Raw genomic sequence first — 25,681 nt, 5'->3', positions numbered from 1 at the left:
GGCAGGCAGCAAAATGCAGCTCATCTCAAAACTCAGGGGATGTGCTTTCATGGCCTCCAACACGCTTTGGCTCAGGTTGGTTAAGTTCACTTTTCAGGAATTTTTCTTTGTTTAGACATTTGCTGGCTTCTCCCAGAATATGGTGCAACCACAAAAAAACAACAAACAAAAAGGCAAGTGCAGTGCTGGGGGTAGCGCAGGAAGATCTCACCCAGGAACCAGACATGCCAACCAGCCAAGCCTTTACAGCATCACCTGCACTTTGCTCCTCCAAACAAAGCCCCCAGCTAACAGCAGTCCTAAGCTGGGGTGGAACGAGGGTCTGCCGTGCACAGGAGCTAACCTGCACACACCAGCTCAAACCAGTGCACCACTGCCAAAACCCAAACCCATTGGGCTGGAAGGGGCCGTGACTGTTCAGCAGCAGGGTCCTCACTGCCCCGAGGGATCCTCACTGCCCCGAGGGATCCTCGCTGCCCTGTGGGATCCTCGCTGCCCCGAGGGATCCTCACTGCCCCGAGGGATCCTCACTGCCCCTGTGGGATCCTCGCTCCTCTGCATCCCAGGACCAGAGCAAGCCAGACGGGACCCCACCGCGCAGCCCAGGCAGCACAACGTTCATGACTTACCCAAAAGAGCAGAGGAACTTTCTGGCAGAGAGAATGAAGCTTTGGGATATTTTCAGATTTAATAAGCTCAGTGGGAGGCAAGGGAAAATCAGGATTTTTCAATTGTGTGTTTTCAACCATTAAAATAACTGAGCATTTCTTGTAGTACTACTTTTTTCCTTGGCATGCCATAAATTAGCAGCTTAATTTCTATGCCTTTGTAGCCACAATAAAACAGGAACTTTCTGAGAAACATCACGTGGGCCCCAACTCTGGATCAAGGGAACGTGACATCCCTTTGCCACACTGCTCTTTCCTTTGCCAGGAGAAAAGCTCCATCCTCAGGCACGCCCTCCCCAGCTGCTGATAACTATAGAGAGGTTCAATTAAATTTTGCTGCTGCCTGTGGGAGAAATAGAGCCCATGACACAAAACCTACTGGAAGAGCTAGCAGGAGACCAGGCATGGGGTGGGAATCCCACTCCACTCCAATGGTATATCCAGACCCAGGAATGCTGCTGGATGTCTCATCTTCATCCAGAGCAGCAGCCCTAGTCCCATTCATCAACCATTCCACAACCTCCCTGATGGTTTGCATGCTTTATGAAATTATATTTGGTGTACTGAACATAGATTCCCCATCCTTAAATAGCAAGCAGAGCTGACTGTACCCTAACATTACAGTTTATTCATGTCCTGTGGTTTAAAGCACATGGTAAGAGGCAGGAAAATACACAGTCTGGTGATCACTAAAGTAGTATGTAACAGCGAGATAGCTTTAATTTAATCACAACTCACCCAGCTGTAAGAGTTTACTGTCATATCTGCTCTTCTCTGTTACACCATAATGGCAAAAATACACTGTAATATAGCTGATGTAAACTGGAGCACTCTTTGTGGGAGGCCGGGCACACACATCCCCACACCTCCGAGGGGGCTGGGGGCTTTCCTCCCCGATCCACACAAGCACCATGGCAAGAAACTCCCTCTGCTCCTCACTAACGGATCAGGTGTCCACCAGTTTTATTTCCAACCTCACCCCTTTCAAACGATGAGCCTCTGGATGGGCAGGGTGGGCAGTGCCAGGGCATGGGCAGGAGGGACTCCAAGGGACACTGGGCAGTCACATCTGGTTCCCATGTACATCTTTGTTGTTTGGCTTGTCTTGTGGTCTGGTCTCCCTGCAGCTTAAAACACAAGGCAGACGGGAACGGTGTGCCGAGCCTTCCTGCTAAGAAAGCTCCCCAGGGCACCCCAGCGTGATTTACACAATTGCTCACAACTGTACAGTGACCAGACAAAAACAGACGCAGCGACGCAGGGTAATGACTCAGCTTGTCTTGGACAGGCCACCGTATGCTGAAATCTTTTTAACTCCTCATTCTTTACAACCACTTTACTCCGAGCTCCCCATCCCACCAGCCTACTGAGCCCACCTGGTCCTATTTTTCCAATTTTAACATAAACAGTTGGAGCTGCAACATACTTTTTTATCATGAATCTCCCATCTCTGACAAGAGCTCAGCATCATGTTTCTTGGACTGCAGTTTAATAGCTGTTTTCTCCTTTTGGAAATAAGCCCGCAGTATTGCAAATATCAATTTGAGCAATACCCAAAATTGTGCCCACAAATTCAGATTAAATACTGTCAGCAAGCTACAAGCACTGTGCTCCTTTAGGTCAGAAATCATCCCTTTCAACACGCTTAAAAAATATGTAAAGTAAAGAGAACAGCCAAAGAGATTATTAAGGGGAATAGAAGACTTTTAGAAAAACATTTAATTCCTTCATGAGTTTAGGGGAGAAGTCTGATTGATATTTGTAATCTTTTAGTGGACAGAGCTGTCATTTAATTTAGATTGCATGACTGAAAGAATTTAACAAAAAGTGTTCCAGAGAGTTTCGCTGAAATTCTTTGCATGTTTTTAGTAAGCCTCTGGAACACGATCAAACCTAAAAAGCTGGAGAGGATGGAGACTAAACTTACAGCTAAAATAATAATCAGAATCGTAATATATGCTTAATAATCAAGTATTCACATCCAGCAGAAAAAGTGCCTCAGTGCACAAATGTCTGTGGAGCCCCAGCCATGTGTCTATGTGCTGCTTGGCATCAGGAAGGGAACCCTGGGAACTCATCCTAGCAGTGAAAACAGCTCCTGGCTCTGCTAGAAACCTCCCAAAACTCAGTGAATTTCACCAGCTCACAACTGCTTGCAAAGCTCAGGATGCCTTCCTTCAGGAGCCTCATAAGGAGGAGTTTGGGAGGAGCAAAGGTGTTATTTTCCCTTTCATCACTCCAGTCACCCACCCCAGCCATACACTTTCAAGTACCTGACACAGGTGCCAAGGTACTTCTCACAACTCCTGAGATTCCCCATGGATCAGCTTTTTCTATTTTAAATTCCAGCCTGCTAAAAACATTGGGTTTTGGGGGTGAAAAACTAGATCTTATGTGGCCAATCCTGACCTTGAAATCTGCAATACCAAATAATTTATGTGTGGCTTTTGAATCAGGGCAGCATCATGGGAAACGTGCAGATTTTCACACGATACTGTTCCCTGTTAACAGCTCATTACAATGTACAGAAGTATATTCCCATTATGAAATACAGCTGGGGTTGTTTTGCTTACGAAGGTCATTATCTGATCACAGGCAAGAATCAGGGAAAGGAACCCATTTTATATGGCTGAAGTTGTGGACTTTTTCAAAACTCATGTGTTTTGAATTTGGTGGCCTGATCATACACAAGCATGCAACAGCAGAATCTATTCTCTCCACTTCCTCTGCTTATTAGCCCTGGAAATAGCATGGAAAAAATTATCTTTTATTAGAAAATACTTTATTATTTAACCAACTCTCATGAGATTGCTGGTGCCCTCCACACCACATTTCAATTTCCCAACTCCCTTAGGTTTATCCACTCTGTGGAGAGGTGCCTTGGTGGCACAGGAGTGTGCACCAACACAAACTCAGCGCAACATCAACAGCATCAATCTTTTCATTGCTTCTTTCCAATCTCCAGAGAGCCTTCCCCCTCCTGGGCAGCAGCAAAATGCAACACATACTACAGAAAAACTCAGCGTTCCCTGGCTCCAAGCACCAAACTCTATTTGAAAATAAGGATATTTGAAACTTTAAAAATATCTGTAAATACCAGATATTTCCCTCTGTCTAGCAAGAGTGAACACATGAGCATGTGCACACCAGCAGCACACCACTGCTCTTCTGATCACAGTGCTGGCCCATGGACAGAAGAACCCATTTTGGGAGGAGAACATCTGAATTGTGGTTTCCTTACGATCCTTCCAGTTGGCTGCACCTTGGTAGCACAGACATGGCAGGGAAGAAACCTGCTCCCCATTCAACTCCTCCTTCAAGCTCAACAGAACAAACAATGATCACTAATCAAAAGTTAATAAAGTGAAAGCAGACTTTGGAGATGGAAAAGTAATTTTCAGTGCTTGGAAAAATGATGAGTTGGACATGGCCATTTTCTCAGCTGCTCTGAAGGCCAGTCCTGCATTTCCCTGTGTTGCCTCTTTTGAGACATCACAGGGTTTGTGCTACTGGAGCTGAACTCAGCAGAACAAGCCCCAGACAGCACCTCCTGCCTGCTCTGAGCAGCATGAGCAAGAGATGGCCCTGGAATTCCCTCCCCACTCACTGATCTTGGGTCACTCCTGCTTTGTGGCTCCACACCAGTCCATGAGGGTGGCTGACTAAAATTGTGAACCATAGCTCTGAGTTTATATTGTGGCTCCTGAGCCATAAAAATGTTTTAGTTTTTAATTCTAGCACTCAAAATACCTGGCACAGGAAAAATCCCTACCATGCATCACTTGGGGTTTACCAGCACAGCAGGACCCACTTTACTGTCTTCAGAGGCTCCAGAGGAAATGCTCTTGCCTGCCAGTAAATCAGTTTTCCTGGTCACTCTCCTGACATCACAAAGAAGCTGGTGACAGCAGTGAATTATTGACCAAAGGGTGGCCCTACTTTATGGATCATCAGCTTAATTCCAGATTAGCTAGCCAAACTGGCAACATCCCTATGGGTAAAGGAAGACAGATAAAGACTCCTAAGTGCTGGCAGTAATCAATACGAGTCTGCACTGGACCGTAAATCTCTTTTGGAAGCAGAAGGGGCTTCCAAGGCATTATGGATTGCTCTGGTTTGGTGAGGGCAGGCTGATGCCCAGGACTGGATGCTCCTGTGGAGGTTAAGCCCTGGCTGGCACCATGGCAGGCACAGGGACCAGCTCCTGTCTGCAGTCCCCAAGGCAGGGGAGGTGTCACTTCCCTGGCCTGAACAAATGCTCATTCATCACTGGGCACATGTGAAAAAGAGATTACTCAGGCTTTACGATCAGCTCATTCACCTTATATCCAGTTCCTTCCCCTTCCACCCCAGCTATTTATGGCTTGTTTTTGTGCAGCTGTAGGAAGGAACAGGACAGTGTGGGTGCTGAGCAGGGCAGAGGGGTCCAGCCCAGCCTGATGGGGTCCTGGGCAGTCCCTGTCTGCTTCTGGCTCATCCCCTAAGTCCTACATCAATGCCAATGCTGGAGAAATGCTGCTTTCCTCTTTGGGCTACTATAGCCCTTTCTCCAATTTTGCCTTTCCAAGCCTTAACTATCACTGGCCCTTCAGCATCTCTTCCTACATCTGCTCCCATCAAACACAGACATCCCTCAAACTCAAAACCCCAATAATTAGACCAATCATCAAACACATGGTTGGAACAGGCAGTAGATGATGCCTTGAGCACTTTGGTGGAGTCTGCCTGGACCAATGCCTCTCAGGATCAGAAAGAATTCCATGAGCTACCACTTCCCTAGAAGCACCATAGGAATGCAGCCATTTACTGCAAACACCCCCTTCCAGCTCTTCTTCACTTTGCCTAGGCTGATCAGGCACATTAACTACCCACACCTGTCAAGGGTGGTGGAAAAGGTTTTGCAAAGATGCTCCCTTTCTTATTACCTGCAAGGGCTGTGTATCTTGTCCCCTTTACACACTGTTCTTCCTCTGGCATCATATCCCTGTCTCAGTCTCCTACCAGTAGCCCCAGCTGCCTTCCCCTCTCCTTTCCACTTGCTCTGCGTCACTGGAAATGAGCAATTTCTCCACCTCTCAAGCAGCCACCCCTCAGGGCGCTGGCAGCTGAGTGAAGGAGGGGTGTGGGAGCCGATATGGGCCAGGACCCATCACTGCTATTATCCATATTTTCCATATTTTGTTTAGTTCTGTTGGAGCAGAACTCCGCTCTTCTATCCAAACACCACTCAGAAAGGGCCAAGGTGCACGTCACCATGAAACATGAGACAACAAGCAAAACAGAAGCACAAGAAACAAGACAAAATAGGCAGAGGTGGAGCCATCAACCATCTCATTGCCATCACATCCTTCAGACACCCGAGCAGGGATGTCCTGGATGGAAAGTGCCCTGGATGCAAGAGCACCTAGAAGGACGTGCAGGTCTCACACCGCCTCCAGCCATTTGCTATAACAGCCCCATGGTTCAGAAGGGATCAGGGTCTGTACAGGTGACCCAGGCAGGGGGTGCAGCAGCCAGGGGTTCCCACAGCCTCCTCCTGCCCAGCCCAGCCTGTTGGAGCAGCTGGGAGATTTCCTCTTGGCTCAGGCTGTGGCACACGTGGCGGCTCTCCGGCTGTCAGCGACGTCCACAGGGCTGCCTGCGAGACAAACATCCCATCCTTGGCACCAGGTAGGAAGCTGAGAGCTGGGCCAGAAGGATTTATTTTATTCCTGTTCTCCTTCTGCAACACAAACCCCTGTCCCAGCTGCTTTCCTTTTCCCCTAAAAGCTCCCAGTGGAGAGGCACTCCTCAAATTGTGTATTTTTGTGCGCGGTGTTGTGTTGCACAGAGGTTTCTGCCAGAATGCCAGCTTGAGTCACCCTGACTGCATCCTGCCCTGCTGGGGGCTGCTCTTTCCAAGCTTCACTTGTGCATTCACTTCCCTTCAAGGTTTTGGAAGACCAAAAAGCAACTACAAGCAGTTCTGATAGATGTCCCCTGGTCCACAGAGCTTCACAGGGAACTGAACAGCTGCCTTAAAAGCCAGTTATCTCCCATCAGAGAAGACGACCCCAATGTGGGGTTAATTATCAAGCTGTTGATTTCGGCAGACTTCAATCAGGCAGGGGGAGGAGGGCTCCATGGCAAACACCCCCAAACCTGTTAGCTAGGAAGGATCAAGCAGCTGGTCTCTAATTAAGAGCTGATGGCTGGACTGGCTCCCAGGCAAGGTCTCAGCTCTCCTTCGTGTTCAGAGCATGGGTGCTGCTTGCAAAAACAAAAACAAAAAAAAAAAAAAAAAACCAAAAAAAAAAAACAAAACTCCAGGGACTCAACTTTTCCAGTGTCAATACTGGCACCTAGGATGGGTCTACCAATAGGATAAGGAAACAACCACCCAGGCTCCAGCATGGGCAGTGCTGACACACTGGGGTGCAAGCCATCACTGATGCTGAATGTAGCCAACAGCAAGGCTCAGGCCTCTGGAGCTGCAGGCAGGAGGAGCCCTGCCTGGTGTGGTTCTCCCACACACAGATGTACAGACACCAACTGAACAGCTGAAGCAACTCAGGGCTTAAATTAAGTTCAAAGCTGGTGACTTTATACCCTCCCTCAGTGAGACGCAACACTCACAAAGGAAGCCCTGAAATGCACCTATGTGAGTCTCACCCTCAGCTTTAGATTATGTGCTGCAGGAAAAGGTCAGCAAACTCCTTTCCCAGCCATAGGCAGGAGGCATTCAAGGGGTCCTGCCAAAAATAAAAGGTAACTTCCTGCCCATCGGGGTATTTGTTGATGGCTCGAACACCCACCTGCTGCCAGCTGCCTCCCACTTCCTTGCTGACCCTGCTGCATCAGCAGCATCTTCTTACACATGTCCTCAGCCAAGCACATTTCCTTCTCTTAAATATCACTCCTGGCAGTACAGCCGAGCGGGGCCACAGGCAACAGCAAAATTTGCTGCAACCCAAACTTCTCTTTGCTCACAGTTTGAAGTGCTGCAAGGGTCATCTCTCATCATGGAGTTTGGCAGCATGAGCATGAAAATAAAACCCAAGTCTCTGCAGCCAGTTACAGGTCAAAACCAAGCTAAGAAGTTTAGTGAGCAACAGCATTAACCAAGAGTCTTCCTGAGCAGTGAGGGGTATTTACACCTGCCCCAATGCAGTCAGGTCAAAAGGGTCTCACTGGCTGGGAATGGGGTTTGCCAGCACAGGGGAAACACCTGCCACAAGTGTGCCTCCCTCCCCCTGCAGACACAGGGCTCGGGTGAAGAGGCAGAACTGCACTGGGGAAATTCCCAGCTCCAACCTGCCCAGCACACAAAGCAGCTCAGGGTGGAGTGGGAATCTCACAGGCATTTGTGCCACACTGCCTGTACACCGTGCCACAGCTGGGCACCACATTCCCACAGCACAGCCCAGGGCTGGAGAAGGAAATTCCTGTCAGAGCTGGCCCTCTGTGCCCACAGCAGGTCTGACAGTGCTGCCTTTCCTCCTGCCCCCGAGAACATCATCACTAACAGTCTTACACCACTTCAGACTGAAATCAAAAGTAACATTATTGTTATCAAGGCTTTTTCTTGGGAACAAAACCAACTGGATTTCTTCTGCAGCCAAGAAGACCAGAGGTTACCTTCCAAACAATGAAGATTAACTCTTTGAATCCCAGTCCCCTCTCAGTCTGGACCACATTTTATAAACCTTGATGTTAAGTCAAATTTTGGAGAAAAACATGAGAAAACTACCTAACATCCCACTAACACCAGAGAGCTGTGTCCTTTGTTACTGGGTCCATCAGAGAGGACACCCACCTCAGATATCCTCTGATTAAATTACAGCCTGAGTCACAGCACAAGGTGACACCTGATACAATTAACCAGGCCCACAACTACTGTAATTAACTGTTAATCTGCTAACAATAGCTCCACTTGCACCGGGTTTTGCTGTACAAGGATTTCTTCAGTTTTGTTTCCTCCACAACAGGATAAACTTCAGCTCTGGTACAGGATATCTGGTGTTTGTTTTAAGGCACCACTGGGCATCAGCTGCATGTTCTGGACACAAAAGCAAATTAATCTCCTTTAAAGGTGTTGGTCTGGGTTTTTTCCACAGCTGATTTCCACAGCATTGTTGTAGGATGGTCCCTGCAGGACACACCTGAAGCACCTGTCTCCCTGCTGGAGCTGAAGCCACAGAGCAAAGTTGAAACCATTCACATAAAGGATACACTTCTGTTTGAAAACAGGCATGAAACACCACGTACAAACAATCTCTGGCTGTTTAAAAAGACTCAGTGTGGGTGACCTGTGGGTACAGCATTCCCTCAACAATCCTGGTACACCTGGAGGTTTGCTGTAGGGTCCAGGCAGGTGTTGCTCTTCCTGAAGAGGGAAAGAAGGGGTTTGGGCTTGAAAGGTCAGCTGACAGTCAGATACCTTCAGATTTAATTACATTCTCATTACCGAGGGTCACACTTCCCCTGATTTAACTGCCCTGGCAAAATCCTGTCAGCACCACTTGCATACAGGGTGGGAGAGCATTTACCCAGCGTTAATGGGAGCCAAGGCACAGCTAAAAGGACAATGGAATTAGAACTTAAATACCAGGCCTAGACTCGGTGGAGCTATATATTATTTTGTGTACTAAAGAAGAATTAACTGATTCATTCTAAAATGCATTTATTATTAAAATTAAAATCTTCTGTAATTTTATTTAATAGCCTTAGTAAGAAATAATTGCAATGTCTGGTTGCTTTTCAACAACATGTGGTTTTAATATTTTAATTGTTACAAACTGTTTAATAATGATGAACAAAAGGCATGTCCAAGTAATGATTGTATTTATTAACATTTCTTTTGAGGACTTGATAGATTATATTGCATATATACAGCACTTCAGACACTGTAATGCTAACTTATTAAAGGTGGAAAATGAGTCAAAAGTGACTTGCTTTGGTGCAATTTAAATATTGTATTTTCAAGTGATTAGTGTTGTGCCTTGCATTATTTAACAATCTGGCAGTTTGCACATTTTTCTAATTATTATGCAGCTTCATCTGATTGGGGAATTAAAATACAGTGGGAATAATAAACCTCAGAGAGCCTAGCAGGCAGAGGAAACTTTCACCAAATCCATCAAAAGGGGAGATATATTCCTGCAAAGTTCCCAGCTCCCCTGGCTCTCCCATAATAAACTTTGCATTTCCCTGTGTGCCCTGAGCAGGGTCCGGGTCCCTTTGCCACCCTGAGCTTGTCTCCCCATGGTGGGGTCAGACCCTCCTCACTGGTCCCCGGTGCTCCACCACTCTGTATTTTGAGCCAAGAGGTTGCAGGGGACTCAGGCACAAGGGCATCACACCGTTCCCAGGCCTATTTTGTTTACATTTGATTCAATCAAGTTGTGGCCTTTTGGCCTCTTTCCAAATTAACTTCTGGGTGACCTCCACCATGCCCTCTCCCAGCAGCCAGGCCGCCGGGAAACAGCCCATTAAACCTACAAACAAATATGGGACATATTGGTTGATCAAGCCAGCTTCAAACACGGCTCTGGAAATGCCAGGACGTGCTTTTTTTGTGAACTTCAGGTCTATTTTGTCTTCGGTCATTCACACCTCTGGGCCTCCTGCCTTTTTTTTTTTTTTTTCTCCTTTCCAAGTATAGCTGTGTGTTTTACTGCCTCGTAAAAGTTCTAAATTTTGTTCTCATCCTCCTGCAAACCCCTCCAGGAGCAACGTGAGGCTCTTTCACATGGGGCTCGCTGCAGGACTGGGTCTTTACACCAAGCACATGAAGAAAGGCAGCGAGACCCTGCTTGGGGGAACAGCTGTAATACTCCAAGAAATTGTGTCTTCCCCTTATTTGCAAGGAAATAAATCAAAGGGAGTTTCTCAGGGTCTGTGAAAGCATATTGCTTGGATTCCCATCCCCAAAGGGTTTATTTTTTCAAGAGCTTATATGGTAGTTAGATTTCTGGCTAGAAAATATGCAATATGATAAAAACACAGTCCCTATATGGGGCAATAAATTACAGATTGTTTGATGTGGAAACCAAAGAACTGTCAAACTCCAGTATATCTGAAATATTCTAAATGAGCCCTTAACTCGAGTGTCTGGAAATGTACAATATGTTTCCAGGCCATTCAATTTTGTAAAGACACATCTTCCTCAGCTAAGTTTCCTTTTATGGATTTTACTATTAATTTTTGGTGTGTTTTTTCCTTCCTTTTCTTAAAAAAATTATCCTCTTCCTCCTCGAGACAGTACTATGATAAACATCAGGATTTACCTAAGCATAAAAAAGATTGCAACTGGGCACAAGCTTAAAGAGGTAATGGCATTAAGGATGAAGTAAAGCATCTGCTGCAACAGTGTCAGAGCCCCATAGGCACTGCAAAGGACATAAAAGTCACTTCAGGACAGACAGGGACAGCAGGGAGGACCAGGAGTGTCACATCAGCCAATCTGGTAGCACAGATCCCTGCTGCATCCTTACACCAGCATCACTCAGGTCCTCTCTCCAGAGCCTTCCGTGGAGGAGGATGACCAAGAGGAGGTCACCAGTGTGGCAGGGCTCCCAGGACACGGGACATGTGACACCACACCTCCCACCTCCATGCATAGCTGTTAAAACCTGAAGCTCATCCCCATCCGTCAGCCATTCCAACGTCCCCGTGGCCGGAGGAAAATGGAGTGACCAGAGGAAATGGCTCACCCTGCACACAGCTTTCTGCCTGGGGATGTTACCAAGCCACAAAAAATCTGAGCAAGACCCTGTGCTGACACTGAATAACCTTTCAGTTTCAATATAGTTTCACTCAAGGGATGAGTGAAACCCTTCTAGCTAGCAACAGACCCCATCCACTCTGGGAAATAAAAGTTAGGAACCAATTCCAACTCATTTTCCTGAAGGTGACCCTTAGCCTCCCAGCTGAGATAACAATGCTAATATTTATGGATGGGCTGTTCATGCCTCTGGGCACACAACAAAAATAACTCAAATCAAAACTTGGTAGACATCTAACAGAACTGGGGGGGAAAAATTCCAATATGGCAATAATAAAGCATCTCACCCACCAATGCACAAAAAATAGCATCAGCCACAATCACACGTTTGGGTGAAACAAAAATGGTCTGATGTGATGAATAGGCAGCACTGAGGGGGGACTCATCCAGAAAGGGCTGCCTTGAGACAGCACACAGCTCAGGCACTGTGTTTTATTCATTTATTTATTTTTAGCTTGATAGGTGCTCAAAGCAAAAAAATACACTCTGGGGCACTTTCCCTTCCCCTTTTCTCTGGGTTAGGTTTTCTCTACTTCTTTCAATCCCCATGGGTTTAATTCTAATGCACAAACCCCACTCTCATTTCAAACTGCAAACGTTTGATGAGAATTTCTCATGTGAATGTGTGTACATTTACCCAAATTAGGTTTCAGAGGACACGAACTAAAGAGCAAGCACGATTTGTACACACAACACTGAAAGAACAGACACTTCCAGCAGTATGAGCATCCTGGAATAGAGGTGAAGTCATCAGCAAATTACACATAGCAAAAATCTCCAAGTAAAAATAAAAGCTGTGGATCTCTATGAAAATTGAACCAAACAGCACGGTTCCTGAGTCTGCCCACACCCAAAAAATCCAGGCTGTATGTCTAACACAGCACACTGGGAGGAAGCCACAACATTGTACAAGGTTCATAATTTAAAGGTAGTCACATGGGGATCCAGTTTACAGCTCTCAGCACCACAAAGATGGTCTTTTCTCCAAAAGATACTGGATGTCTGAAAATCCTTAAAAGCCACTGTTGGCTTGAGCTTGGTGGATAAGGAGATTTCCAACCCTCTCCAGCTCAGGAGTTCCCACTGCTTCCCAAATCTGAAGCCAACACCTGAAAGACACAACTGTAATTCATCCAGAGCTGCTGTTCCTTCCACATTTAATACTCTCTGGCAATCAAGATGCATTCCAGATGTGAAAGAGAGCTCAAAACTTCCTTCAGCCAAGAAATAAGTGTGATGGTAAGCTCTGACACCCCAAATCCCAAATTTAAGGAACCTCCACAGTTGCTTGCCTGGTATATAAGCTACTGACCATTGACTACAGACCCTCTATAAGAACAGAATCGTGTAATAGAATTACAGATTGGTTTGGGTGGGAAGGGATCTTACAGATCATGTAGTTCCAATCCTCTGCCATGGGCAGGGACACCTTCCTTAGACCAGTTTCCTCCAAGCCCCATCCAGCCTGGCCATGAACACTTCTAGGAATGGGGCAGCTACAGCTTCTCTGGGCAAGTTTTGCAATTAATTTGCACTAATCACTTCCCATTTTCTCCTGATTTTATTCTCAGTTCCTCCTCTTTAGCAAGCACAACTTTACAAGAGGATTTGACATTTTTCAGGCTCTTACATTTATGCTGTTCAAACCAAAACAGCTTACTTGCCCCTCGTAACACATTCCAATCACAAGAGATTGTGACTGAGCTGACCATATTCACCCCCTCACCACAATTCTTCTCTGAGCAGCAGCTGACAGAGACACTCTGCTGCTGCAAACAGCTGAGCTGAGCACAGCAGTGTTTACCCAGGGTCTCCCACTCCACAGACCTCCACTCCTCAGAAGCCCAAGCTGTTCAGCAAAGACCTAACTTGACCCAGTCTGGCAGCCGGCATTTCACAACCACTTTATGTCAGCAGTTTCAAGTACATAATAACCATGTTTTGTTCAGTGCAACTTTCTCACTGTGAATGGCAAAATATCATTATCACCTGCAGGTTGAAGCCTGCCCTCTACCCCATTTAATAGGGAGCTGATTATGCTATTCCCCCCGCTTTTCCCCTTCTAATAATTATGGGCTGTTGGCAGATGGCACTGCTCGGCACAGGGAGCCTGTGGGAAGGCAGAGCAGGCTGCAGGGCCACTGCCCATGGCAGCTCCTGCTTTGTGGGGTGCTCCTGGGGACCCCAGATCCCTCGCTGCATCCTGCTCCCATTTGAGACAGCACCTAATGAGGCATGCCTGCCTCGGAGGGCGCGGGGGTTAAACGGGAATGGCTGTGAAAACAGTCCCTGGCAGTCTCGGAGCAGGAAAGCAGAGGTTAGCAGAAAAGTTGCTAAGCCAGCAACTCCAAAGAGAGCCGCCCTCACAGCCCACCCGGCTGGGAAGCAAAGCTGGGCTTCACCCCAGGAACCCACCCCTGCCCAGGGCTTCGTGCCACAGCAACCGTGGGCAAGGTCCACTCTGGGAAGAGCTCCCTGAGGAGAGATGGGGCAGCTCAGCTGTGTTAACAGCAAGGATTCGCCCCGTGAGCTCCCCGTGCTGTGTCCTGGCAAAGCAGCAAGCCCAGCCTATGTGCCTATGAGAAACACCTCTCTGAGTTACTGTGACATCCACACTCAGGGACACACAGGGTGCGCAGAGTCCAGAGCCAGACCCCAGCCCCGCTGGCCTAAGGCAGTGCTGGGGAGGTCCAGCCACAAGCTGAACGCTCTGCAGAGCTGCCACCTAACTCCCTGGCAGCAGCAGGGCTTGTTCACAGGCCTAACCTGGCGTGGCATAATGGGTAGAGACAAGATACCGCTTGTCCCAGGAAGGATGCCAGGTCTGAGGCAGTGGGAAGGAAGCTTCCTCCCCAGCAGAAAGGATCTCATCCAGCTCTGCCATTTCTCCATTCAACAGTAATTTGCCCCATTACTGACGGGGAGAGAATGCCCAAGCAGCTACAGCAAAGCAAAAAGTGACCCTTATTGCCAGCCACGAGCAACGCCAAATGGAACTCCTCTGACCAGAGGGGACATCAGGTATGTGCCACATGACCCTCAGGCAGCACATCATGCTCAAGGGCACCCCATCAGCTCCATCTTTCCTGGACTTCCACTGCTAAGGGCATGGATGCCCAGCAGAAGCATTCTTGTACTGCAGCCATGCATGCACACATGACCCAGGCACAGGCTGAGTCCTGGGAGGCTGCACCATGCAGAACCACACCAGCAGGCATCCAAGAGGACCAGCCACGTGTGCCCTGTGGGCCTGGTGCTGTGCAGGGCCAGGGTGGCACCAGCTCTGCACACAGGGCTGCCAGAGCTGCTGCAGATGCAGACACCCAGGATGTTTGAGCCCAGGGAGAGTGCGGGGGAGGCCGAACTGATTTGGAAACCGCCCACTCCGGAGCCATCCCTGCTGGCACGTCTGCAACAAACCTGGTTGATGTGTTTCAGCTTGTCAATAATCTGGCTGATCACTGGCTCCGGACCTTTCACCTTCACCTCATGGTTGCCAGCCTGGGCTTTTGCTCCATTCCTTGTGATCTGGGGACTGTACCTGTAGGAATGAGAACAGAGAAGACAACAATGTGATGGGCTAACAGAGAGGAGATCTTTAAAGTTCAGTACAAACGTAAGAAATCCCAAGACACACACCAGCCCTTTCCAAAACAGAGAGCACAAGACAGTTAATAATGCCAAAGAAAGGACAGAAAATTCCCATAAACATTTTTGCTCTGACTTTGCAAGATGATGTAGTTGTATCACTTGAGGACAATGAAGTCCTTTCCAGTCCATTAGTAACCAAGGAAGATGTTAAACAGTATACAATAGAGATAAATATTTTCACATAACTTGCACCCAAGAGTCCTAAAAAAGCTGGCTCAGAAATTCTGGCTTGCTCATGTTTGTTTAAAATAAATCTTGGCAGACCACAGAGACTCCAGTACAAGAGCAGTAGTGTTGTGCCCACAGCCAAAAAAATGAGTGGGATGACCCAGTTAACTGCAAGCTGATTAGCATAACATCAACCCCCTTGCAAAATAATGACTATCACTGATGTGTGATTTCAGCAATAAAGAATTAAAGCATCAGAATATAATTAATGCTGTCAACATTGCTAATGGAAAATAGGTGTTGTCAAACAATCCTGATTTCAGCCTTTGATGAGATCCAGCCTTAGGGATCAAAGTAACTGCTCAGACAGAACGTACCTTGACTTTAGTACGGTGCTGGGCTCTGCACCACAGGGTATCCTGATTTACACAGGTACCATGAGAGTCAGCAAAGCCCCCATAGACTAGATTAAATTGCCAGGACAGCTCTGCAGAGGAGGGTGGCCAAGCTGCACTCAACTTTTTCATCAGCACTTAGGGAAGAAATATACATTCACCTGCTGCAAGATTTATGGAATGACAAAGTTTACCAGAGTGATCAAAGAGGGGGAAGAGGGACAGAAGTGCTGCACACTTGCCTTTGGAAGAACACGTCCCTACGCTCAGGACCTGGGTAACAGCTGATGATGCTCCAGCACAAGACAAGCACCAAACTCAAGCTCAGGTTTGGGCCAGAGCCATCGGTTGCCACCACTGCCTGCTGGCAGCCACAGCAGTGGCACGGAGCACACGGAGCTCTGGGCTGCTGCCATGCATCACAGCCCCAGTGAGGGGCTGTGGTGCTCTGCAAGCACAAAACAAGTCCTCATCTCCAAGAAATGGCAGCCAGAAAAGGCACTACCAAACCCTGGTACAGCCTCCAAACGTGAGATAACACCAGCATCAGTCTGCTTTACTGTACATCTGTTTTTCCAATGCCATGGGTAAACACCATGAATTTTCCTTCCTGCATTCATCTCCCACACATCATGTTTTTACCCAGCTCCCAGCACCAGTCCTATGGGCTGCCTCCCTGTCTGTCAGCTCCCTGCTCCCCTGCCCAGCTAATCTTCCATCCTAATGCTGCCAGGCAAGCTCAGGCAATCATAGTCAGCCCATTTCACATGGATTTTGGGGAGAAAGTGGGACTTTAGCAGGCATTTAAAGAAGGGGAGGGAGACAAGAGGGATGGTGGGGCCAGCTCAGGGAGGATGCTTTGCTAGCGTAGAAAGCAAGAGGCATGTGGACACTTGGCCACAAGAGCCATCAGGGCACACGGAGGGGCTTGGATTAAACTCTGCTTAAACTCAAAACTAGAGGATGAGACCTACTCAGACATGTGGGGATGCAAAGGCAACCCCAGGTCTCTACTGGTGCAGCAGCAATCTATCCCAACCTGAAATACATAGTTTAATTACAGAACTGAGGCAGATTTCCATTCCAAGGCTATCTCAGAGTAGGAGTTCCATGCACAGGAGCTCTCTGCACCTCCAGCTGGGTCCCCAACACTAAGCATTCCCCAAATGCATCTCCATTAATGGCTGGCAACCCTGCAAGATGCTGCACTGAAGAGATGACACAGGAAAAAGCACGGGAGAAAGGCGGTGTTTGCTCCTTCAGCACAGGAACACACGCCTGTGTAAATTCCTTTTCCAGGAATAAGCAGCTTTTCCAGGTACAGGCATCACAGATACATCAGCTTGGCTCTCCCACACCCCACCAACTCCTGGGCACGGGGGCAGCTGCCTGCAGAGCCCTGCCAGCCCTGCACTTCAGCACCAGCACAGCTCTGCACCCCGACAGCCTGGCCCTGGGGCCTCCCATCAGGACACAGCATTTTACAAAACGCCTTTTTTTAATAGCTGCCTTTTCCTGGGAAGCACAAAACGCGGCTATACCTGAGAAACAATCGCTCCCAGGTCAGAAAAGCCCTCACGGGTGCAGCTGGAGGGTCGGTGTAGGCTGAAAGCTGAGTGATGGGGAGAAGGGGAGCGATGGCCAGGCTGGGGCCAGCCTGCAGCTGCCCACGGCTCCTGGCACAGCCGTGCATGCTCCGAGCACCATCTCGTGGGAAGAGGCTGCTGCCGCAAGCACGGACCTGCCCGGCTCTGCTGGAACTCGGGCTGAGCTTTCTGCAGGAGGATGGAGCGCTGAACCATTAATCCTGCTGCTTGTTTGTCACACAGCCACTTAATGCCACCGTGCCGACCTGACAAACACATCTGGAGACTGGACGTAGACATCCAGAGCACGCACGAGTTTTCAGATGACAAAGAAATTCCTATCTTTGGTGTCACAGTGAATTTAATTTAAAACACTGGTGGAACTCAGAAGTACATTGCTGAAAGGTCTCCTGTGGTTTCAGAGATTTAATCAGGAAACTCACACAGGTTTTAGCAAGAGCAGAACCAAGCCCACTTGGTTCATCCCTAAATTAATACAATCTCTCTCCTAAACAGTTTTATACAAACAAACACAATAGCCTGGGTTTGAGTGGGCGGAATCCCTTCTGAAATCCACGCAACAGCTGCCAGAGAGGATTTCTGTAGCCTACACAACGTAGTGCAGTACTACAGCAATACTCTACTGTAACTCCATGTCCAGAGACTGAACCTGTTCTCCAGAAGGTTCTCCTGGGGTTGTGAGGACCTCAGATCAGGTCCTTACCTACCCTTACTTCTCAGGGGTAAAAGCCTACTAGAGAAGGAAGCAAACCTGAAAGCATTAGCAGAGGGATTTCTCCCTAAATCAGTGATGTTGGAGAAATGGGGTGCCAACTCCTGGTACTTCCCAGCTGGCCAGATACAAAGGTACATACCCAACCCAAAATGAACCATTTGCACCGTTACACAAGTCATCTGCAGCAAGGCAATGGGCCCAAAGCTGCACATCTTTGAGTATGAATTGCAAAAAAGGAGATGCACGGGGACCCACTACATCCCACCAGGCAGAGACATGGTCCTGTGATTTGGGTGCTTTGGGGGACACTTCCTCAAAGGTGAGACCTCCTGGTGTGCTCAGGTACAAGAAGGGCACCAGATCCCCTCAGCTGTGCCAGGCTCTGCCCCAGCACCAGCCTGGAGTGGCCACATTCAGTGGGATGTAGCCAACCAAAGGGTTAAAAGCTTTGAAATGCAGCTTCAGCCAGCGACCTGCATTCCTGAAATGCCAGAGAAGCTGGAAAAGGCAGCTGGCACCCCTCCCTGCAGCCCGGGCCAAGCAGCCTGGCCTTAATATGGCAGAGAGATGCCTCTGCAGACCCCAACAAGCTGGGGGTCCCAGGACAGTCCCCTTACAGGCTCCTCTGCACCCCCCAAGATGAAGGGTTGGTGAGCTTACAGGCAAAAAAGCCAAAGCACCACCTTCCTCCCACGTTCTCCAGACAGTGCAGAAAAAGAGAAATCTCTGAGCCATCTCGAGCTGTTTTCAGCTTATGCCAATAGAACAGCCCCTTCTGCAGGACACTTGTGCCACTTCATGAAATACACCACATGCCTCTGCCACGGTGATTGATACCAGCATGGAACAGCAAATATGCACAGAGGATAAAGGCCCTCACCCTGGTCCCCGGGGGTCTCTGAGCTCTGATACTGAAGGGGTATCAGTGTTGCAACATGAGCATGGTCTGGCTCACACTTCATAAGCAAAGCCCAAAATACTTTTCTCGTTGACGTGTCTCAACGTCAGTCAGCAGCATCTCCTTGCTTGGGCTCTCTGGGTATGGGCTCTTGCTGGGGGTGTGGTATTTTCCAAACACAAATGTCACATTGTTAAATATGCTGATAAGCAGCCCTCATTAAAAATTACTTTAAAGACAACCACCTTATGGAAACACCAATAATCTGAAGTTTTCTGTGGGGACAGTACAACTGCAGACCCTTCCAGCTTCTTCTCATCCACCAGACATAAATGCCCAAGTATGCTGTCAAATTGAGTGATTTTCCTCTTCTTTCCTCTACACTATCCACAAATGTCCCCTGTGAATGTTTGGTCTTTCCAGCCCAAATGCAGCTCATTCCAAGCTTTCATTTCAGAGCAAAGAAGACAAGATGACAAATGTTATTTAAATACATGGTAATGAGTGTAAGATGTGTGTTCATCCTACTTGGCCCTGCTAGGCTTTGAGGTGAGTTACTGCAATGCCTGACGTGTAATTTAGAGAAAGTAATCCTGAAAGTCAAACATAAAGAATTACACCTTTTAGAAAAAGGAAAGCAAGTATGTCATTCAAATAACAATTAATTTGTGCCTGGCTTCCAATTGCAAATTATTTATTCAAATGTATCTCCAGTTTGAATAGCATAGTATCCCTCACAGGCTCTCTCTCTACTATCTGTGTTCACTGAATTATACCTGGCAGAGAGAGTGGGTGGGGGACAAACACACACACAACGCAGCACAGAAGTTTCACTGCACAAGAATTAATAACTGAGTTTGAGAGAGCAACATTCCCCCAGACCCCCAAAGCTGCTCTGCATTTCAAGATGTGACTTGCTACAGATCACGTGGACTGGTGACATCGAGTCCTTACTACATAGGAGGCAAAAGAAATGAAAAAAGGGAGAAAAGGAAGAAAAATTTTGCCACCCCCCGCTCCTAACATGAACCCAGCTCTTACCTCCAGCTGGTTTTCACGGGTCAGTAAAGGTGGGTGCAGTGGTGAAGCCAACATTTTACTCTCTGACTATGCTAAATTCTGGTTTAGTGAGACAATCTCACTGTCACATCAGCAGTGGGGGCCAAGGAGACTTGAAAAGTCTCACTCATCCTGCCCTGCAGTCAGGGTGCAACTCCTGGATGTGCCCACAAACCTCCGAGAAGAGGTGACAATTCTTTCCCTGACAGTTTCCTCTCTAAAGACAGATGGTCCAGAGACATCTGGTCAGTCACACCCCACCCCAGACATGGGCTGGTGTGGGGTGCAGGTCCACCCCAGCTCTTCTCTTCCATATGGGCTGTGTGTCCCCACTATCCCATGGCCACATGCAGGCATCTGTTTCATGGCAGTACCAGAAGCAGGGGAGAGGTGGGGTGTATGGCTCTCAGGTGCCTTCCTGGCTTTGTTTGGTTGTTTGCAGAGAGTCCTTGCAGTCACTGCAGAGCTCGTGGTGCCGCAGTCAATTTACACCACCAGCAGCTCCAAACAAGCTGCTTCAAAAGCAGCCAGGAGGATCCAAAGCTCTCAGTGGGGAGTGTTCTCACCCTACTAAAAAGGAACCATTTTCTGCTGGATTTCCAAATATCAACAGCTGGAAGCCTCTGAAAGCCCCCTTAGATCCTGCTGTGTCAGTTCCCTGCCAAGAGAAGTGCTGCTTCTTCCCAACTGCCCCACACAAAGCTCTACAGCCAGTGACAGTGCTGCAGATGATGGCTTGGTCATAAACCTGAGGTCTCGGGAAATCACCTGGCTCAGGGAGATGGGACTTCAGAAGGAACAACAAAAACTGTAATATTCATAACAAAACAATGGGAGTTGATAGCCTGAAGTCTCCCTTTATTCTTATTTCAGTTCAAGGCAAATAGATGATGGAAAAATTGGCTAAACCTGAGACTAAGCAGCGGGATAGAGGAAGATTAATTATCTTATTTTCTGAAATACTCTGGAAACTATCATGGCCACTCAATAACCCACTGAATTTGCCTACTATCCTTTCATTATAGCTTATACTTGCTACAAAGCTGTGTTTTATGGGCTTGAAAAGTTATACAGCCCCCTCTTTGGGGATTCCATTGGCTCAGATATTTTGCAGCACTGCCAGAAATAACCAAACCCTTCATGAACTAAAGGGTTATTGCTGGCATGGAATTTCCTTTGTTCCAATTACAGAATCTCATTTTTCTATCTTGTTTCCAATTGTGCTTTCACTGTTTATGATTTGTATGATTAAAACAAACCACAGTACGCTGGCAACAGCAGGGAGATATGAGACTCCTAGCCTGAAGAAGAGAATCTGGCAAGGTGCGAAAAATATATTAATTTTGAATTGGTACAAAGAAAACAAGAGTTATGCTGCTGATTTGGATTAATGTACACGTTTGTCTTGAGAAATTTGGAAATGGCAGTATCTAACAGTAAGGCTTAATGTGCTTACAAGTTTTGCAGTGGGCAGATATTGCTGTCAGTCTATTCAGAACAGCTTCAAAAGAATATACTCATGTAAGCAGATTACTAAACTCTGAGAATCTAGATTTAATAGGCTTTTAGTATTAAATGCTGCAAAACCCCGATACTATATATAAAGTTCAAATCACCTTTCAGATTCCAACGCTGAGCTCCCATAGAAACTGAGGTGAGTTTGATATCTCAACACCTACTTGACTTAAGCTGAAGGCTTTAAATGAGCTAATTACTCAGTCAGGACTTGGTGATAAGAATCAACCTCTGTTTTTTCCTGCTTGGGATGGAGATAGGGATAAGAGAGGCAGGACAACATTTCACCATCTAACACCACCAGCAGGAGGTCTGGTGAGAGGCTGGGGCATGAAGACAGAGGAAAGGAAGGCCACCACAGAACCCTCAATCAGGCAGGTTTAAGCTGCTGCACACCCACTGTGCCTACATGTCTGTCTCAGGGAAGGGCCTGGAGCTGAGCCCAGGAAAGCTGCAAAGAGGTGCACAGGGATGCACAGAGACAGAGGAAGATCCAGCAGGTCTGGTCTCCCGCTACCACAAACACCAAGCACTGTGACCCTCAACAAGCTCTTTGCAAGTGGTGAAATGTGCCACTTGTGGCTTTTGCTATGAACCTTTGTGGCATCCCATAAAAGCACAGTGTGTTTTTACACACTCTGAAAAGTGTGAAAAGCAGGAACGTGTTGCCTTTTATTTTTTCTTCCCACTTCGGCTTATGTTCTTCAACCACGCAAAAGCACAGCATAAGACAGAAGGCACTGCTCTGCATTACAGAAAAATCAGCCTTTCTTGTGTTGTTACCACTGTTTGCAAGCAGTCATTTCGAGGCACCATGTCCCTAAATCCACAGTAGGGATGACAATCAAACTACTGACCACAGATCAAACCTCGGGAAGGAGGATGAATTCTTGCCATTAGATGGTCCAACATGGAGAAGCAAATGATCACAAAGTAAGACTCAGTTTAAAAAAGTGAGAGATTAAAAGCAGAATAAAATACTCTGGATTGCATTGCACTGGAGCCCCTTAAGAGAGAGGGGCTTAAGAGCAAGGAGGAAGCAGAGGATGGTTCAAGGCTCAAATTGGGAAGTGAGACCCAGTGGAAATACATTGAGCACATCCAGTCCATGGGAAGGAGAGAAACTCTCGTTCTCTCATTGCCTGTGGGTAACAAAGCACTGGGATAAACAGGACAGAGTAAACACCAAGCCAGAAAAACCACAGGAGGAGGACTGCAGAGTGCAGGAGAGACTGTTTGCATCAAATAACAGGACACACATTGCTGGTATTATCAAGTCCTTGGGTGCACTGCCAAGGGCTGTGAAGTTGCTATTCCAGGCTTGATTTAACATGTTATAGGAAAAGGGCTTAGAATAACTAACAGATTTTGTCATGACAGGGAGGTCTGGAAATGGATGAATCAGTAGGGCTCAATTCTAACTTAATGAACACACAGGTACTACATTAGAAATGCAGGAGGTCAATAGCCACAATCCCTACAAGAACACAATCAAATCCTGGACATGCTCCTACAGATGCTCACACTGACCTTACACACCCAACAATGGTCAAACAGCTTTATCCACTGCCCACACAGCACCAGACATGGGAACACATGGAAGCATAGAATCCCGCCAACCACCACTCTGCCCTGGTCTTCATCTGACCAGCAGATTCAGCAGGAGCTTTCTAGTTTATCCAGGAACCCAGGGATTGCTTGTGCCCTGCTGTGTTGTCCCTCCAACAGAGACCAGGGTGGAAGTCACTCATGAGAACCAGGGTTTGTGAACGTGAGGCTGCTCCGGTCTGTCTATAAAGGGTCTCATCCACCCAGTCTTCCAGGTCAGGTGGCCTGAAGCAGAGCTAGACTATAACATCACCTGTCTCTGCCCTCCCTTTAATCCTGACCCCAAAACTCTTGGTCAGCTCCTCATCCACCCCCAGGTGGAACTCCAGGCACTCCAGCTGGTCACTGACATAGACACCCCATCCCTGCCTACCCTGCTTGTCCTTTCAAAGAGCCTGTACCCTTCCATGCCAACACTCCAGCCACAGGAACCATCCCACCATGTCTCCTCCATCCTTCTTCCTGGCAGCCACCACATACGTGGGACAAGCACCAGAACAGCACTCTGAAATTAATACTAGGTATTCAAACTACACCAAATTTCTTGCAAAAAGTGGCAAGATGGAGTCTAATCACCAACAGACACACACCAGTCCAGCAGGAGAACAGAATTTCTCCAGTACATAACACACATTCTCAGAATAGCTCGAGTAAGAGCTGCTACACCACGAACAGCTGCTTGGCTCCCTCTTGGGGAAAACACTGAAATAAAGGAACTGCCAGCTTGGGGCACTCGAGCACTGTTACCTTACATGCTCCTGATTTTCAGGAATCCTCCCAGACACTCTGAAAGAGATGCCAAGCTGGGAAGTGGAAGCACATGAAGCAGCCAGTGTAGAGATCATTTTAACTACATCTTTGCTTCTATTTGAAACATTCTGCAAGTGGGCCCTGGGAGAAGAGTACCCTTGACCATTATCTTAGCTCAGCTTTATTTAGCTGAGGTCTCCCTCCTCACAGCAAGAATCCCTAATATCTGTAAGGGAACTGTCACTAATATTTCATAGGAGCTGGCAGAGGTGGCGACATCTGTGCAACAGATCAGAGGGGGCAAGGAGAGGAGTGGAAAGGCACAGGCTCTTCAAGTGCAGTAGAGGATTTATTCCTTAACTCAACAGCCAGGGGCTGAAATCTTGGTGCCCCCTTCATGCACACAGACTTATCCTATCCCTGCCTTGCCCCCCTGCATGCCATGGCACCTCATGATGTGCCATATTGTGCCCACAACAGTCCCCTGGTATTCCCAGCAGACAGCTGAAGGCCATCTATCACGTGAAGTCATGTTGGATCTGCAAATAGCTCTGAACTTACATTTGCAGGAGGATCTGGACTCAACACCCTCCCACTGCCACCACTTCACCAGCTGTGATGTCAGCAGGACCCAGACCAAGGCCACTGGCTGTGACCCAGTGAATTGCTGTAAGCCAAGACCTCACCTCAGCTCCTCCCCTCCAGAGCTGCAGCGTTTATAGTCATGCTTTAGAAGTTTTAATTAACAATCAGTGAGATAATATTGAAATAATTTTTTTCTTTCCAACTGATTGTCTCAGGCATGGAAACTCAAGATTTTCCAGAAATAAGTACCAACAGAGGACACGTTTTTCCTTAGGCAACGTAAGTACATTTTACTAAGCGTGTGATCTTAGATGTTGAGTCTTTTTTTTTTTTTTTAATAGAGTTTGATGCTATTTTGGTCTATTCAGTGTTTCAGGTCAGTATTGCAAGTACAGGCTAATTACCACCTGAAGTGACTGATCAAGAAGTCATAATTAATATCTCAACATTTCACCACTTCCTGATTTTATTTCTATTTCTTCCCTTATGCAAACTACTTAACAGCAAAGGATGCTTTGCAAAGTAGGGTGATTAGAAGAGATTTATGTATAATTGCAAAAAACATTTCCAAGTTCTATTTCCACATTATTTAACATTCCCAAGGGGCATTTTTTGCAAGAAAAATCTCCATTTCTAGTAACACTTCCTTCCTCTTCATGGTATGAATCCTGCACGTGCCTGCCTCTGTTAACCTCAATAACCACCAGTGTATCCTCTGAAATGGTGAGTGGGGCAGGCAAAGCAGCCACAGCACATGCTGGACCTTGGTGGGAATGGCTCCATCCAGAGAGGACAGCCAGGACCCGGTGGGGGAAGGTGGTCAGAGGGCAGCAGCGGCACCAGCAGTATTCAGTGGTTCTCACCTCCTCCAGCTGAGAGCCACAGCAAGGAGAAATTCAACAAGGGAGTGCTCCTTGACCCTCCCTGGGTGGGGCAGGGGATGCTAACCACGCTGTCCTGCCACCAGGGTACCAAGCCTGGCTGGAGACATCCCCAGCCTGTGCAGTGCATGAGGACAATGCCCTTGCTGCTGCTCCAGAGGAGTGCAGTGCACTCTGCCATGGGAGCAGTGTCCAACTGCTGCTGCTCTCCTGTCTCTGGCCCACCCTGACCAAATCCCATCATGGATGCAGAGTTTTCACTACGCAGAAAACTCAGTGGAGGGCAGCACACAACCACTTGTACCTGTGCAGACCTCACACATCCATCTGAGCTGCAGCACAGCTGGACACCTCCCTGCACAAGGACCCTAAGGAGCGAGTCATGCCCTGGTCAGACAGCTCCTGTGCCTGGTTAA

At 47.6% G+C, this 25,681-nt stretch overlaps 1 protein-coding gene across 4 annotated transcripts in view; it reads right to left on the bottom strand.

Annotated features, from left to right (window-relative positions):
* Positions 1-25,681, bottom strand: part of GPC3 (glypican 3) — a 141,567-nt gene that overhangs the window by 27,364 nt on the left and 88,522 nt on the right. For all 4 annotated transcript variants that reach the window (XM_068204717.1, XM_068204719.1, XM_068204718.1 and 1 more), the window contains exon 6: positions 14,854-14,974. In XM_068204717.1, the coding sequence (XP_068060818.1) occupies positions 14,854-14,974 (121 nt within the window). The remainder of the gene's footprint in view (positions 1-14,853; positions 14,975-25,681) is intronic.

This window comes from Anomalospiza imberbis, chromosome 14 (assembly GCF_031753505.1).
Source record: "Anomalospiza imberbis isolate Cuckoo-Finch-1a 21T00152 chromosome 14, ASM3175350v1, whole genome shotgun sequence".
NCBI classification, from domain to species: domain Eukaryota; kingdom Metazoa; phylum Chordata; class Aves; order Passeriformes; family Viduidae; genus Anomalospiza; species Anomalospiza imberbis.
The sequence above is the reverse complement of the archived record's forward strand: the minus strand, read 5'-3'. Positions and strand labels throughout refer to the sequence as shown.